The sequence below is a fragment of the Phoca vitulina genome, unplaced genomic scaffold (assembly GCF_004348235.1).
Source record: "Phoca vitulina isolate PV1807 unplaced genomic scaffold, GSC_HSeal_1.0 scaffold10, whole genome shotgun sequence".
Taxonomy (NCBI): Eukaryota; Metazoa; Chordata; class Mammalia; order Carnivora; family Phocidae; genus Phoca; species Phoca vitulina.
Window position 1 is genome coordinate 45,042,541 of NW_022589713.1, and position 17,168 is coordinate 45,059,708.

Here is a 17,168-nt window from a genome sequence, read left to right on the forward strand (position 1 = left end):
AGGATGTTATAAAAACAAGGCTCAGCCACCACCAAGGACAATTCTGTGTGTTCTAAAAGCAACCCCTCCCTGTTCAGTTCCCAAACTTTCATCACTGGACAACTTCTCTTGAAAATTTTGCCATAGCTGCATTCTACTCATACTAAGTATTTTGCTTTACATCAATTACATCGATATGCTTAGAAGGTAGAACCATTCTGAGTTAACAGCACTCGGGAATTCATGAGTTCATCATGCTAGTTATTTTCCTCTGTTATGTAACAATGATATTTAAACACATAGTTATTAAACTGTAAAATGTTTGCTGTATATCACTGGCAGGGATTTGTGTCATGGTTTGGGAACACGCACATCTAGTCTAATGTCCTGCCACAGAGGGGGACACTGAGGTCCAAAGAGCAGATGGTCTTGGGAAGGTCACACTCCTGACTCCCAGTTCAGAGTTCGTTCCTCTAAGCCAGACTGGCCCATTACTGCCATCATGAAAAACGAGAGGTGTTGGGAGCTGGAGCAAAAGTGACCTCTGTCACCCTCTTGCCTGTTACAAGTAACATAATTCATCTAAATAGGGGTCACTGCTTGTGTCCCCCGAGGTGTGAAAAGGGTTTCTGGAGGATAAATTTGTTGGTCAGTGTCTTTTAGAAAATGTGAAGTGGGAACTATTTTTTCTTGGGCTGTATTTCCCTGTACCAGGCATGGGTAATCAGGTTTGTCCCAAACCAGTGAGGAGTAGCAGAGACCAGCGGAGGACTTGGGGAGACAGAATGTATGGATAAAGTGAGCCAAGGGCCCTCACAAGCTGCAGGATGATGGCCTCCCTCACACAGAGCCTCAGCTCTGGGACCCTCTGAGCTGGTCCTTCTGTCTGTGCCCCAGCCGGGCAGGATGGTGTGGCCAGCAGGGCAGGGAGGAGCAGTTGCTTCTTGAGCTCTGGGGGTCTGGAGACCAGAGAGGAGAGGGGAGGCATTTATAAATTGACATAATAATATGACAATAGCGGTAGGGAACTTGTTTTTTAAACCACCTCTTTGTTCCCCTCTGCTCCCTCACAGAGTCTGGAATAAAAATGGAAGAAGGTGCCCAAGGAGCCCAGCATAAGCTAGGCTGGCGGATCCCTCTCTTCCTCAGAGCAAAATTGCCTCTTGTGCCTTAAAAACACAAAGCTTTGGGATGCCCCTTAGACCCGATGAGGCATGATTCAAATAAACCACACACAATATAGAAATGGGTAAGAATATGTCATTTTCTGAATCTCTTCTCCCCTGACCCACTTCCCAAACCCTCTGTGAAACATCTGTAGCTTGATGGCTTCCACCCGCCCTGGCTCCCGCTGACCACACCTAGGGCCTCAGAGACCCTTGGGCCTTTTCCAAAATTTCTTCTCTGATTTGGGGGTAGTTAGGATGCTCTCTGAGGACCTGGGACAGAGGGAGAAAGGGGGTGCAGCGTCAGGCCAGGGGTGTCTGTCTCTGCCCCAGGACCAGGTCACTGCACCCAGCCCCCTAACCCCACCCCCAATGTCTCCCAGGGGCTTACATGGTGGCAGACTTCAATGGCCTCCACAAATCTCTTGTCCTTCAAGTAGTTGAAAGCGAGTTTGAAGCCTGTCCAGGGGCACAGGGAACACAGACAGTGGCACCCCAACTACCTAAGAGCCAGGGTAGTGGGCCGCCTGCCCATGTCCCTCCTCGCCCACATGCACCGCGGCTGCTGGCCTTACCAATGGCAGGGCTGGCACGATGACTGTACTTCCAGGCCAGCTCGTAGTTGGTGGCTGCGTCTTTGTAGGACTGCTCCTTCTCCATGATGAAGCCCATGTACTCATAGGCCTTGCAGCAGGACTGTAGGGAAAGCCACACCCGGTCCCAGCACAGGGTACAACCGGCAGGGGAAGGGGGGGGGCAAAGGAGGGTGGTGAGCCGCATTAACTTGAACTTCTCAGGGACTCCAGCAGCATCTCCCACCTTTGCAAGGGGTCAACTTTTCTCCCCCTCTAGGCTACCCCGACGCGTGCATGACCCCTTTCCCCACAGCCCTCCTGCTCTGACCCCCACGCCCCTCGACCCCCTGAACCCTTCCCATCTCTCTTGGCTGCCCGACCCGGTGAGCCTCCTCTTACCTTGCCCCGTCCCCCTACCCCCACCTGCCCCCGGGCCCGCGTTCCCATCTTGCTCTAGCGTGCATATGCCCCGCTTTTGTCCGGCCTCTTCTCAGCGGGTTCCAACCCGCACCTCCTCTGCCCCCGACGCTCACGCGCCCCTTGCGCCCGCCTCCACCTGGCATCCCCGCTTCCCCGACGGCAGCGCGCCCCCTGCCTTGTTGTATTGCATGCAGCGCCGCAGCAGCTCGGTGGCCAGGTCGAACTTGCCGCCCTGGCAGTAAAGGTCAGCCAGTAGGAGCCAGCTCTTCTCCAGGTCCTCCGCCTCGCCCAGCGCCCACGGGGCCTTGGCCAGACGCTTCAGCTGTGTGCGCGCCTTGGGGACCTGCTTCAGCAGCGCGTAGGCCTGTGCCGTGGCCAGCAGGGCGGGGACGCTGTCCTTCTGCACACGGGGCAGGGGGGGGGGGGAGCGGGCGTCGGCGCGCTGGGCCCCCAGCCTCGCCCCCCCGCCGCCCGCCCCGCGCGCCGGCCCACCTCGGCCTGCGCCATCTCGATGAAGGTGCCCAGCGCCGCCTCCACGTTGGCCTTCTCCCGGGTGGCCAGCAGGCAGAGGCTCTGCAGGAGCCGCAGCTGGGTCTGGCCCCAGGCCGAGTGCGGGTAGAACTCACGCAGCAGCTTCTCCGCGGTGCGCACACCGTGCTGCTCCGAGTCCTTCCTGTCGGTGGAGCTGCGGCCGTTGGACACGGGAACCCGGGAACCGCGGGGCCCTCACTCGGCCTGGACCCCGCCGCGCGTGGCTCTCCCCGCCTTTCCCAGAGTCCTGCCCCTGCGCCCCCGCCCCCAGGTCAGCCGGGCCCCTACTTGCTCTCAGCCACCAGGTTCTCAAAAACCTCTCCGCCCACGATCTCGTTGTCTGGGTTCAGACAGATCTGCACCATGTAGTAGGTGGCACTCTGGCCCCAAGTGCTGTCCTTGCGCGCTTTATTTAGGAACTTCAGTGCTTCGTTGGGTTGCCCTATGTGCCTGTAGTGGAGAAGAGAAATCCAAGAACCAGAGAGGGAAACTGAGGGCCAGGGAGGGCAGGGACACGCAGGAGCCACTCCCTGAGTCTGCACACAGCAGGGCTGGATCGCTGCTCTCCGGGCGCCCTGATCTGCAGGCTGGATTTCTGCAGAAGCCCAGCGTGTCTGCCAGGAAGAAGCCCCTGCCTATAACTGCCCGGACAGCCCCCCCCCCCCCCCCCCAACTCACCAGCTGTAGATGCCTCTGCAGTAGTTGAACCCTGGCTCCAAAGGAACTCGGCTGGACATCCTTTTGGTCAATTCAAAGAAGGCAGGGGCATCTTCAAGTCTGCCACTTCTCCATAGCAGATCAATTAGTTTATTCAATACCAAAAAATTGTCTAAAATAAGAGAGCAGAAATATTCAGGCTGTGATAACCACTAGCTAAGTCCTGTTGGGTGCCGTGGGCAGGCATGGAGAAGTGAGGGGACCAGCAGACACTGCCCATTTGGGCTGAGCAGGGACATCCCAGCAGCTTCAATGTCTCCACTCGTCTCCAAAGTTGAGAGAATAATAATAATCATACTGAAAAGCAGTAATAATAGCTAACACTTGTACAGTACCTGGCAGGAAGTGCTTTACCTATATATTAACCACACAACGAGGTACCTATTTTTCCCATTTCACAGATGATGGAAACTGAGACACAAAGAAGTTCTCTGCCAACGGTTACACAGCTGGTGAGTGGAAGAGCTTGAGTTAGACATAGGCGGTCTGGCTCCAGGATTCGTACTCCTAACAGCAGCACTCTGCTGGGCCTCTAGGCAGAGCTGGTTGTGGGCCTGTGGGGGCTCAAGTCTGAGCTTCAGGTATGGTCCCTGCCCCGGCAAGAGGGGTGCTTTGATATTGCAGTGAGGGGAAATGTAGCTACCTAATCAGGGAGAATTTCTAGCCACCTCCAGGTGCTGTGACCTCAGAAGGGGGCCACATCCAGTCCAATGGCTGTGATGCGGGGACAGACAGGCTCTCCTGGGTCCAGTGCCAAGCACTGCCCTGCCTGAGACCAGGAACTGGCCCCTTGGACTCGGGAAGGGCCAGCATGTTCCATCGGGGCTTTATCAGTTTCCTGCCTCTCTGGGAACAATCAGAGAGGAAGGGGCTTCCTCTGCCCAGTCAGGAAGGAGGGGAGGGGGCCCACCCTTCTCCGGGAGAGCAGCCCTTGCGGGGTGGGAACTGATGCAGGCAATTACCTGGCGCTTTCTCCAGGACTTGGCGGTAGAGATCGACAGCGGCTTCGTACTTCTGTTTTCTAAACATCAGGTCAGCCATCATCTATCAGAAAACACACGGTGCTCCGGAATTCCTGGCAGTAGTTCGCAGGGGCCTGGAGGGGGAGGCTGGCCGGGGGTGGGGATAAGCAGGGCAGGTGGGAAAGGACTTCCAGGGGAGCCTCTCTGGGCACAGGGAGAAGCGGCCAAAGGAGGAGCCCAGAAGGAAGGGCCTGCCTGGGGCGGGGTGAGAGCTGGGGCGAGGACGGAAGCGGGAAGATAAGCCCAGGGGTGGACACCAGTGGGACCCTTGACAGGCAGCAGAACCAGCCCCTCGGCTCGTGTCTGAGAACTGCCGGCCAGAGGCAGTGGAGGCGGAATGAGGGCTCCCCTCTTCTGTGGGGTAGCCCTGGCGGCTGGCTGGGTGTTAGGGAGGAGAGGAGTCAAGACAGGAGAGACCTTTTCCCACACACTTCTGTAAACCCAGGAACCTGTCCCACCCTTGCCTTCACCAACTATGGGTGTGGTTCCCCAACCCCCCCCCCCCGGGAGGGAATCAGCCTCCCGGCCTCCCCCATGATGTTGCCCCCGGCTGCCAGCCCACCCCCTACCGCGTGAAGGGCAGCCGGCCCCCGTGCTCCGTCCCCTCTGCCTGGCCACCCCTGGGGCCGGGGTGGCCAGGCGTCTGAGTTCTGGGGCTGGGCAGCAGCCCTCGGGCGGTCACAGGGAGCCTGGGGAGGGCAGGCAGAAGGTCCGGCGGCCGCATACCACTGAGGCGGTCTCATGGTTCTGCTCCGACTGCAGGAGGATGGCACAGTGCTGCTCACACAAGTCCAACTGCCCCTGCAGGAGGTAGAGCCGCGCCAGCTCCAGCACCACCTGCGACAAGACCGGACAGAATCGGCCGGTGAGCATCATGGGAAAACTCGGAGACTGATGTCTCCCGCTCTCATCACCCATTTCTCTTAGTTCTGCCTTCACAATAGGTCTCTGGCCCTCCCCTTTTCCCTCACCAGTACTCCAATCATACCATGTGTTTTACTAACTAACCTCGGACACTTGGGGCCTGGGTAACTCGTACTTATCCATCAGCTCCGGCTCTGACCGAACCGCCTCTGGGCCGCCTTCTGTGCCCCAGACTCTGGGCCAGGTGCCCGTCTTCTGAGTTCCCACAGTGTGCGGACCCACATGCAGGCACGTTTCGTGTAGCATTGGAACTGCAAGCGTGCTCATCTGTCCCCCTGCCCAAGGCAGTCTATGGGCAGGGACAGGTCTTGGCCCATTGTCTCCCAGGCCTAGCACTGAGTCTGGCGCATATGAGATCTCTGTTAAATGAGTGCATGCTTTGTTTTTTTGTTTGTTTGTTTTTAAAGATTTTAATTATTTATTTATTTGACAGAAGGAGAGAGAGAGAGCACAAAGAGGCAGAGAGGCAGGCAGAGGGCGAGGGAGAGGCAGGCTTCCCACTGAGCAGAGAGCCTGTGGGGCTCGATCCCAGGATCCTGGGATCACGACCTGAGCCAAAGGCAGACACTTAACCGACTGAGCCACCCAGGTGCCCCAAATGAGCGCGTGTTAAATGAATGAATGAATGAATGAATGGCCCGGCAGAGTGGCACTAAGCTCTTCCTCCGTTCTCCTAGTGTGGACTCCAACCACCATTGCCTCATGTGGGCCATACCTCCCGCATGACCCTAAACCTCCTTGGAAGCTTAGTCTGGCTTTGTGCCTGAAGGCCCCTGGCAGCTACAGCTCTCACTGTGTCCCCACCTCCAAGGCGGACCTGGAAATGCCAGACTAACATGACTTCCGGCAGCACCTTTCCCCCTCTACCTCCCACAATGGCTGTCCAAAGGGAGGCTTCCCAGCCTCGGTCCAAGGGCTGTGATGGCTGAGGGCCCCGGGGTCAGCTAAAGCAGACTCCCCACACCAGCGGCCCCGGGCCCTTACACCTGCAGCTCCTCAGGGCGGCCCAGGAAAGGACCTGGCCTCTACCCCTCAGCAGGGCTCTCAGCAAGACATCATGGCCCAAGAGAAGGGGCAGGTTCTGGCTTTGAGAACCCCACCTTATTGTCGACGGGCGAGTAGAAGAGGGCATCCTTATAAGACCGCACGGCCTTGGCAAACTCCTTCTCTGCCAAGTAGTGCTCCCCAAACTGGACACAGATGGAGGCTGCCAGTTGCTTCTGGGGGGGGGTCATTTCTGGTTGCTCCAGTGGAACACGCTTCAGTATCCGAGACTGGAGGTCCATGGCCTGGGGAGACCAGTAAACTCAGGATCAGAGACTTAGAGCCTGATGTGCTAGATCTCAGGCCAATTCACAACAAGTCCCCACGCTCTTGTTTCTGTGTCAGCAGATTCTCAGAAAGGGCATCTCAAGTGCCCTTGAGCAAATCTGGGTCACTCTGGACAGGCAAGGCCACTGGCTGAGTACTCAGCTGACTCTGCCTCTGGGGCAGGAGTAGAAGCAAAGGCACCCAAACAAAACACTCTACTGGACTGTACTTGTTTACCTGTTTCCATGACACCCTGCTACTTCCCGTATCTAATTTGCGCTAGAACAAGCACACAGTAGGTGCTCAGAGCAGGCTGGGGTTTGATAGACCCATATGCGCTAAATATTGCCCTGCCGGGAATTTGAGGCAGCCTCTGCAAATATCCACGACATAAAAGGATCAAGCGAGTAACCGGGGAGCATCGGAACGAGAGGAACGAAGACGCCAGGGTTAAGCTTTGGGCTTTCTAAGGGCCAAACAGGAGTGGGAATCCAATGGGAAGCAAGGGACTAAATCATCTCCAGCAGTGAGAGAGTGGGCTTCGCTTCTACACCCGCAGAACGCCCCCCAGGAACAAGTGGCTGGCGACGCCCTTGCTAGAAAGAGCGAGGAAGGTATGGCGGGAGTGGCTGGGAAGTGTCCCATTGGGGCAGCCCGGTGGGGAAAGAGCTTCGGTTGGATCAGGTCAGACCTGGTTCCAATCTCAGCTCCACCTTTTACTAGCAGTGTGACTTTGGGTACATTTCTTAATCTCTCGGAGCCTCATCTGTGGAACAGGAATGTCACAGTGCTTATCTCAATGGGCTGCTGTGAGAATTAATAAGAAAGCAAAAAGCCTAGTGCTGTACAACCGGCATTGTCCAGTATTATCACCACCAGCATCCTTGAGGACAAGGGCACCTTCTTCCTCCCTGCCTTCCCCAGCCCAGCCCAGCCGGCCTTTGGGCACTTTGGGCACTTTGGGGCACCATCAACGAAGAGCAGAGGTGTGGGAATAAATGGAAGGCAGAGGTCTGAGGTGTAACCTAGGTCCTCTTTTGAGGGCCAGCCCTGGAGCCTTCCAGACCTGCAGTCCTATCCTTCCTTTTATAGCTCCCATCAGGAAACGGCAGATAAAGAGCTTGAGTCTGTTGTCTGTTGTCAATTACCTCATTCAAAGTTCCCACCACATCTTCCTTTTTATGACTCTTATAAACCTTTGCCAGCAAAAGCAAGCACTTGACATCGTTCATCATGGTCGGGATGTCTTTGACTGCAAAATGGAAACCCAAATCAGTGTTCTCTGGCCCCTGGGAAGCCGGGGATGGGGGAGGGAGGGGACTGGGCTCAGGACCCCTGCATCACTCTGCAGGAGAAGAGTGGGGGGGGGCAGGGGGGGCCACAGTATGCTGGGGGAGAGACTTTAGGACATGGCCTCACCAAAGTCATGTTCCAGTGCTTGTTTCAGAACTTTCTCTGCCTTGTTGAATTTCTTTAACTTCAGGAGCAGCGCAGCCAGATCACAGCACAGAAAGTCCTGTCCACTGATCTTCTGCGCGGCCTCATAATAATTAATTGCCTTAGGGCAAACAGGAAATATTGGCATTGGGTTTGGTTCTACCTTGAATGCCTCACACCGCATTCCCTCAGTGGCCACCACACCTGTGTGTCCCTCCAGAACACAGAAGCCTGAGATGGAAAGGCCCTCCCAGCTGCAGAGGGCTCAAGCTGAGCAGGAGTGTGTGCTGGGGGGTGGGTGGCTGGCTTCTGAATTCTCCCCTTGGTACCCCATTCAGCAGGGAGCTAGGGTGGAAATGCAGCCACTCCCCTCCCATCCAGACCCTCCTACTCATGCATCCTCCTCCCTCTTCTCTGCTGGGCTGCCCCCACCTCCCCACCCCAACCTAGCCTGACCTTGGTGTACTGGTGGGTCTTCACATAGGCTTGCCCGATCCTCCTGACCAGGGATGCATCGTGTGGGTTCTTTCTATAGGCCTCCTCATAAACCTCCAGGGCCTTTTCGGGCTGGTGGGAAAAGTGTCCAGAGGTCTCTCTCTCTCTGTCTCTCTTCTCTCCCACTGGAGACGTGAGATCAGGGGACCACTTGGCAAGGCCATGAGGCTTTCACTCACCTCCTGAATGTTCATGAAAGCATCACCCAGTAGCAGGCTGGTGTGGGGACCAGGCAGGTGTTCACAGAGCTCCCTGCAAAAGCAACCAAAAACTTAGCTCAGACCTGTACATCTTTCATGTTTCTGAATCCACCTCCTCCTCTTCTTTCCCACTGATTCATTCATCCATTTATCCATTCATCACCCAGTACTCCTTGAAAGCCCACTGTGCATGAAGGCCTGTGTTAACCACCTTAGTCTAGGCTCGCCTTGTCTGTTTTCTGGATCGTGCCAGAGCTTCCATCCACCCCTCTGGCCTCCACTCTTAAACACCCACCCCCCCAGATCCCTCTGCATAAGCAGGCATCCTGCACTTTCTAAAACTCCATGTGACCACTCCACTGTTTATTGGTTTCCCACTGCTCTTGGTTTCACCTCCCCCACCCCACCCCACCCCCAGCACCACCTCCCACCTGGATTGAGGAGGCAGTTTTGTTTGAGGGAGGGGCTAGGAAGGTACTTTGGAGGCCCCAGTGTCAAAGTATATAGACAGGGCTTCTAACCCCAACTCTCCCCCTTCTTGCCCCTCTCATCGGCCACATCAAGTCACTGGACATTTCTTCAGGGACAGGCAGAGTCAGGGGCCAGGGCAGAAGCACATTCCCATGGTTCCCACCAGAATGTGGGGCCACACGGGGCAGCCAAGCAGGACAGATTCAGTTCCGGATCTTCAGGACTCAGCAATGAGCCGTCCTGACTGAGCACACTCAAATTCTGACCCCCAGGAAATTCTGTACTTGCATCTAACACACTTGGAGGACATGGACTGGAGACCCAGGTGGAAGAAACATAATCTGGAGGAAACACTCCCTAAAACACTGCTGGAGCCGAGGCCGGCACGGTGCCGCCGCCTGGGGCTTACCGGTAGCAGCCGATGTAGAGGCGGGTGTCTTTGCGGGTCTGCAGGTAGATGTTGCCCATCTTTTCCTTGGCTTCCGTGTAGCAGGGCTGCTTGGGCGTGATGTTCCTCAGCAGGCTCAGTGCCATGTCCACATTCCCCTTGCTCAGGGCCAAGTCCGCATTGGCGATGGTGATGCGGATCTCCTCTGGTGTGCCACTGAACTCGTTGATGGCATCCTGCATGACCTTGGTGGCCTCATGCTGGGACATGGGAAGCCAACAGACCCTCCGTGAGCTGTCACCCACCACAGGTGGCCTGACAACACTTGAAACCTCTTGGAGGAGACTTAAAAGTGATCCCTCTTCCCACTCCTAACCCCGGAAGAGAAAGGAAACAGAGAGACAGCTGGGAGCAGTTCTGCTACACGGAAGCCAAGGATAGGATGGCTCCCATCCACCTGCAGAGAGGCTCCAGTGGCAGAAGGGAGAGACAGCCCTTCAATGTCCACAACCGCTGTTCCTGGGGGATGGCAGGGGGAAGGTGCCCGGCTAGCTGGGGGTACAGAAACCTTCAACTGTAAGAACCAGCCTGTTCCTTAGCACCTCGACGTCTGCTGGCGATTCCTTCCTGTTAGAGACCTATGGACACATCTCCTTGTACTTTCCTGCTTTTGGTCAAAGGTATGTTTTATTTTTATTCTTATTAATTTGTTTATTTAAAGATTTTACTTATTTATTGAGAGAGAGAGTGCGCGCACACACGCACGTGCTCATGCAGGAACAGGGAGAGGGGCAGAGGGAGAAGCAGACTCCTCGCTGAGCAGGGAGACCCCCCCTCACCCCTGGGGCTCGATCCCAGGACCCTGAGATCATGACCTGAGCTGAAGGCAGACGCTTAACTCACTGAGCCACCAAGGTGCCCCAAAAGTATTTTAATGTTATGGTATTTGGTACAAAAAGTCTATTTGAATTATTTCTTCATTATATTTGTCCCCTTGATTATTTTAACAAAGTGACTCTCTTTCCCCATTTTGGTCCTTTTTGACTTGGATTCAGCCTTACCAGACATTTCTTCCTCAACCTCTGCTTTCTTTTTGTTTGCTTCATATGTTTGTACCATGTTTTTACTACCATTCTGGGTGGGTCCTTTGGTTTTTGAAGTACAGACAGTAAGGGTTCCCTCTGTTTGTTTAAACCACTCTAATGCCTCTTTTATTTAATAGGTACATTTATTTACAATTTTATTATCACAGATACATTCTCAGGTTTTCTGTCAACTTGCTTTGTTTTCATTTTTTTGTTTTCATTTTTATATGCTGCTGTGTTTGACTTCATTCCTGCCTTTACGTGTGGTCTGCTTTCTTTTCTTCTTAACTCTTGATAAAAGTGGTGAAAATCGTCTCTTTTAAATTCTACTAAGAGTCATCTTTCTGGGGTGCCTGGGGTGGCTCAGTCATTAAGCGTCTGCCTTCAGCTCAGGTCATGATCCCAGGGTCCTGGGATCGAGCCCTGTATCGGGCTCCCTGCTCGGTGGGAAGCCTGCTTCTCCCTCTCCCACTCCCCCTGCTTGTGTTCCCTCTCTCGCTGTGTCTCTTTCTGTCAAATAGATAAATAAAATCTTTAAAAAAAAAAGTCATCTTTCTATCAAGACACATTTTCTCTAAACTTTTTGTTTCACACTCTACAAAGATGGAAAAAACTAGCATGCTTACAGTAACCCCACCTCCCCTTCCCATCCTCCTCCCTGAATTTTTTATGGGATACTATTGTTATTTTGACTTTAATAACTTTTATTTCAAGAACTTAGCAATTATGCTGGCTTTGAGTTGAAATGACCATATTTCAATGTAATTATATTTAGATTTATTTAGATTAGTTCTATGTGTCCTTTTACAGCTCAAATTTTTTTCCCACTTATAAAAAACTTCATTTTCAGGGCGCCTGGGTGGCTCAGTTGTTAAGCGTCTGCCTTCGGCTCAGGTCATGATCTCAGGGTCCTGGGATCTAGCCCCGTATTGGGCTCCCTGCTCGGTGGGGAGCCTGCTTCTCCCTCTTCCACTCCCCGGCTTGTGTTCCCTCTCTCGCTGTCTCTCTCTCTCTGTCAAATAAATAAATAAAATCTTAAAAAAAATTAAGTATTTAAAAAAAAAACCCTTCATTTTCTTTTGTGTTTTTAGTTGTCTGGATTACATAGACAAGTAGATTTTTCAAAAAGGTTTAATTAACACCATAATTCTGGAGTTATTCGAATTTTTAGAGTATCCTTTATTGCTTTCATACATGAAAGCTATCCTGGGGGGACTCCCTCCCCCCTCAACATTTTATAAATATTGTTCTGTTGTCTTCCTGAATTTATTTTTTATTTTATTTTATTTTATTTTTAAAGGTTTTATTTATTTGACAGAGAGAAAGACAGCCAGAGAGGGAACACAAGCAGGGGGAGTGGGACAGGGAGAAGCAGGCTTCCTGCGGAGCAGGGAGCCTGATGTGGGGCTCGATCCCAGGACTCTCGGATCATGACCTGAGCCGAAGGCAGACGCTTAACGACTGAGCCACCCAGGTGCCCCTGTCTTCCTGAATTTAGTATTGTTGAGTAAAAGTCTGAGGCCAAGTTGATTTTTTTTTTTTCTCACAGCAGGTAATATGCTCCCTACCCAGATGCTTGTCAGAACCTTCAATGACATTGTGAATCCTTGATTCTTGTAAATTCATTAGGACATTACTATTAGGATATTTCTTGGTCTTAATATTGTACTGCTATTTCTCCAGCACAGAGTGCCTTTCCGGGTCACTGTATTGTGTCTCCCCTAAAGGAATCATTCTGGTCCATCTCTGACGTGTCCCGGGTTCCGTTTCTTCTCGCTTCTGCAGGAACGTTGATTTTGCGTTTGCTGGCTATCTGCTGTCTCTCTCTTATCCATCATCCTCTCAAATCACTTCAGTGATTTTTCTCAACCCTTTCCTCCATCAGAGAGCCTCAGCAAGGGTTCAGCCACTTTCTGTTTTTTCTCGTGGGACTAACGGATCACTGCTTCCTGTGCTTACTGTCTAATTCTGCTAGCTGAACCCCTCTGTGGACCTCTGGTGCTCTGCTTTGAGCTGGTTTTTACAAGAGTTCATGTTCTTTTTATTTTCACTGAGTGCAGAAAAGTTTTTGTTTTTTTTAAATATTTCTTCTAGGGATGCCTGGGTGGCTCAGTTGTTAAGCGTCTGCCTTCGGCTCAGGTCATGATCCCAGGGTCCTGGGACCGAGCCCCACATCAGGCTCCCTGCTCCGTGGGAAGCCTGCTTCTCCCTCTCCCACTCCCCCTGCTTGTGTTCCTGCTCTAGCTATCTCTCTCTGTCTAATAAATAAATAAAATCTTTAAAAAAAAAGACAACCAAATAAATAAATAAATAAATAAATAAATAAATAAATAAATATTTCTTTTATTTTGTATAATACTCTTTCTCCCAAAGTGTAACCCTCACTTGTCTTTGGCTTGTGATTTTGTTTCCTCTCTCCTCTTTCCTCCCTCTGTCCTTTTCTCTCTTTCCTGCCTTCCTTCATTCCCTCCCATCCTTCCTTCCCTCCTTCCTACCTTTCCTCCCTTCTTCCCTCCTCCCTTCCTTCTTTCCTCTCTCCCTCGCCTCCTTCCTTCCCTATAACCACCATTTTGGACCCCATCTGATCACTGCTCATTCTCAAATGAGATTTTCATTCCCTTTTCTCAGGAACGGGGCTGGGGAGGGAGAGGGCCTAGCACAGCTGCCCTAGAAAGCACATTTCCTCTGAGCTTTCTGTGGGTCCTCCCTTTTGGGGTAGACTTTGTGAGAAGCTGGGGGGTCAGGATGGAACCCCTGGCTCACAGGGAAGGCCTCAGTTTGCAGATCTGTCATCCTAGCAAAGCCAGCTGCGGAACTGATTTTCCGGTCATTTCCCTCCTTCCTTTCCTCCGGCCCATGTCTCCTAGAAAGGAGTCCGGACAGAGAGAAGCAAGGACGCATTTTAGCAGAGAGTCCTTGCCCAGTGGTCCTCCCCTTCCAAAAGCGGAATGCCCCTGCTTTTCCTGGTTTGACCACGTCTCCAGAAAGTTTCAAGCAAATGCTGGAAACTCAGGTCCCACTGACGGCACCCTGCTTTCTCTCTCCCCCACGGACGGTAAGTTCTGAAAGGACAGGGACCTTGCGGGCTGCTCTCCTCTATCCCCAGCCCTCACATGGCGCCTGGCGTATAGGTGGCCCTAAATCACTAGCCGAATAAATGACCGGCTTAATCAACTCTTCTGGGATGCGGCCCATCCCTGATTTTGTTATAGATGGAGATTCCTTCCCCACTTTTAAGTCTTGTGTTCCTTTTGGCAGATTTAAAGGAGGAAAGTACAACCAACAGGCTTCTGCATCGCCATCTTTGCCCAGAAGGCAATTTTTAACTTTTAAGGAGAAAGGCCCTCACGGGCTGTTCCTTCTTGATGGCAGGATTTTCCCAGGAGGCCAGATGCCCCCGTACTGGTGGATCACAGAAATGGTCTTGAAGCTCTGCTGACAAACTGCTTCCAGATGAGCAGGTGGGTGAGTGAGGACAGCGGGGCCAAGGGAGCATGGGGAGCCAGCTCTCCCCCTCCCCGCCTCTGTGTTCTCCGCTGCTCCTTTACACCAGCATGGGATGCTCAGGTGCTCGCTGCCTTTGCCTACCCAGCCCCTCCAAGGCCCCAGAGCTGCCTCGTACAGTTGAGCAAATTGTATACCACGAAACTCCAAGGGGACACAATTCATAAAGGTTGTGGTGGGATGATGACATCTACTGGAGCTCTACATCGCCCAGTCTGCATGACCACCTGCGGCTGCCCTCATGGGCCTCTGTGCTCTGCCTGCATGGGATCCTCGTGGGGACAGTGAGGTAGGCAGGGGACAGATCACGCAGGACTCAGTAGGGTTTGGACTTTATCTTGAGGGCAGTGGGAGCCTCTGAAGCCTTTAGGCAGGGGGAAGATGTGCTCCCAAATGAATAAAGGCTCAAATAGTAGCACAAATAAACATCAGCCAGAATCAAAGAGCCTGGGTTGATTACCCTGGACCTCCAAATGCCCCAGTCCCAAGGGAAGAGAGCATGCTATCTCTTACCAGCTCCCCATTCATCCGGAGGGCATCTGCCAGTTCCAGTAGGATGGACACCCGCTCGCTGGGCTGTACAGAGGGCCCACGGAACTTCTTGCCTTCTTCCATCTTCCGAGTTGGTAATTTTATGATCATTTTCAGTGTCCTTATGGCTTCTGGATAGTCCCCAGACTTGTTGAGGGCCCTGGCCTTGATGTAGTGGTAGAGGGGGTGGTCTCGGACCTAGAGGAGCACAGTGGGGCACGGGGCTCTGGCATGCCGCTGCGGCTACTCACAGCACCCAGCCTGGAGAAAGTGCCAGAAGCCCACTGAGCCTGCCCCTGCTTTTGGCCAGCAGAAGGGTCTGAAGGCTGCAGGGAGCTCCTGGGGCTACCCTCCCGGGGCAAATAGGGGCTGCAGCTGGGTGGGCCGTTGGGTGCTGAGTGGGCGGCTGGGCATAGAGGACCCCCACCTGGAAGTTGTGGCTGATGCCCAGCTCTAAGCAGTGAGAACACATGGCAAAATTGCCCTGTGCCAGGTAGATGTGGGACATGAGGAGGTGGGCATCCACGGAGGTGGGGTCCAGCTCCAGGCAGCGCTGCAGAGTGCTCTGGGCATTCTCTAACTCTCCTAGGAATGAGAAACAGGCCTCTACATCCAGGGGTCCCCGGTGACTTCCAGGGCCCAGTACGTAAAGGCAGAATGAAGTTTCTATGTCCAGTTGCCCGGAAATACCCAAGTTGCCATTTGACCTGGTTCTGTTCTGTTTCACTCAGAGGTCTCGTCTTAAAACCAGAACTACAGTTTGTGCCTTGACCCAGACAAAAGCCAGGAAACTCGAACCAGGGTGTGACCCCTCCTTTCTCTCTGTAACCCTCAGGGAGACGGCTAAGTCACATCACTGCTCTGTCTGGAAGCTCCGGGGAACACTTAAGTCTTGATTCCCACACCTCAGAGCAGAATGAATCCTAACAATAATGGCAACTATAATAGCCCCAACTTATGAAGCATCTGCTCTATGCCCAACACATGCAAAGCACCTTTAGAAAGGGTGGTTTAATATTTGCCCAGCCCTGCGAGATTGGCAGTATTATCTGTGTCTTTTAGCTGTAGGACTGGAACCCCGTGACAATAAGTCACTCAGCTTGCAAGGGACCAAGTCAGCATTGAAATCCAGGGCCACTGGCTCCTAAGGCTGAGCTCTGAATGCCCAGGCACTAGGGGGCTACAGGGTTTCCCTGCAGCCAGGCTGGCCCTCAGTGGGCAGCGATGGCCGCCCAAGGGTGGGGTGCACTGAGCTGGTAGGAAGGTCCTCCGCCCTCTGCATCCAGGTCTCTCAACAGTTCCTGCTCAGGGTCCATAACCTAGCGGGTGGGGAGCACCTGCTTGTGGGTCCCAACTCCCTGCTCCTTCCTTGTGTGCTGCAGAAATGTGAAGATGTCACTATGGCAACCTAAGCAGCTGGAGACCTGGCCTTGGCCTGAAACCTGCTTGTTGGCAGCTGCAGCACCCCTGGGGGCATGCTCCTGCCTTTGCCTCGTACCCAGGAGCCCCTGAAACTGTGGGTAAGCCTGGAACCCACATACACTGGGGGGCTGGAGGATGAAGACGGCGGAGCCCTCTGCACAGTGTGACCCACAAGGCCGTGCCAGAGGCCAGACACATGCCTTGGCATTTGGGATCCTTCGGAAGCCCCCAGCACACCAGAGATGAGCCTATCTTCCAGGCAGACGCGGGGTGCAAGACAGCGGGGTGCGGGAGAGTACTCAGGACAATAAGGCTCCCGTGGAGGCTTCTCCCCTCCCCCACCCCCTCTCTCCAGGGCCTGGGCCTTGAGATGGAAAGAGCTGGAAGGGTATCACTCTGGCCACCCTGAGGCTCTGAAAGCCTAATACTACAGGGTCTCACCTCCCCATGAGGCCCTCCGGACCACCTTGAAAAAACTGCAACCCTGCCACCCCCTCCCCTCCCCTGCTTTACTTTTCTCCATGGCATTACTGTGTCCTAACAACCAGGTGCGCTTAGTTGTTATGTTTATTGTCTATTTCCCCTTACTAGAATGCAAACCTCCTGAGGGAGTTTCTGTGTATTTTGAGGACTCGCGGAGCCCAGTGTTGGCGTGGCGCCGGTGTAATAATGGAAGTTCAGGGACTATTACCTGGCGCAGAGCACGGAAGCAACCAGCAGCAGGCCGGGTGGGAGAGACCCCTGCTGGCCACGGAAGTCAGGCGGGTTTCAGGGGAGTGGAGGCCAGAGATTCGGGCAAGCCTGGGTGAGGGTGTGTGTGTGTGTGTGTGTGTGTTTGTGTGTGTGTGAGAGAGAGAGAGATTCAGGCAGGCCTGGTGAGGGTGTGTGTGTGTGTGCGAGAGAGAGATTCGGGCAGGCCTGGTGAGGGTGTGTGTGTGTGAGAGAGAGAGAGATTCGGGCAGGCCTGGTGAGGGTGTGTGTGTGTGTGTG

At 53.6% G+C, this 17,168-nt stretch overlaps 1 protein-coding gene across 2 annotated transcripts in view; it reads right to left on the minus strand.

Moving 5' to 3' along the window:
- Positions 1–1,263: 1,263 nt before the first annotated feature.
- Positions 1,264–17,168, minus strand: part of TTC21A (tetratricopeptide repeat domain 21A) — a 31,841-nt gene continuing 15,936 nt past the window's right edge. For both annotated transcript variants that reach the window (XM_032409228.1, XM_032409227.1), the window contains 17 exons: positions 15,184–15,341; positions 14,739–14,954; positions 9,658–9,896; positions 8,757–8,829; positions 8,539–8,649; positions 8,065–8,203; positions 7,794–7,897; positions 6,435–6,623; positions 5,137–5,247; positions 4,351–4,432; positions 3,350–3,500; positions 2,960–3,121; positions 2,633–2,825; positions 2,316–2,540; positions 1,721–1,841; positions 1,537–1,604; positions 1,264–1,418 (listed from right to left, as the gene is read on the minus strand). In XM_032409228.1, the coding sequence (XP_032265119.1) occupies positions 1,341–1,418; positions 1,537–1,604; positions 1,721–1,841; positions 2,316–2,540; positions 2,633–2,825; positions 2,960–3,121; positions 3,350–3,500; positions 4,351–4,432; positions 5,137–5,247; positions 6,435–6,623; positions 7,794–7,897; positions 8,065–8,203; positions 8,539–8,649; positions 8,757–8,829; positions 9,658–9,896; positions 14,739–14,954; positions 15,184–15,341 (2,420 nt within the window). In that variant the 3' untranslated portion in view covers positions 1,264–1,340. The remainder of the gene's footprint in view (positions 1,419–1,536; positions 1,605–1,720; positions 1,842–2,315; positions 2,541–2,632; positions 2,826–2,959; positions 3,122–3,349; positions 3,501–4,350; positions 4,433–5,136; positions 5,248–6,434; positions 6,624–7,793; positions 7,898–8,064; positions 8,204–8,538; positions 8,650–8,756; positions 8,830–9,657; positions 9,897–14,738; positions 14,955–15,183; positions 15,342–17,168) is intronic.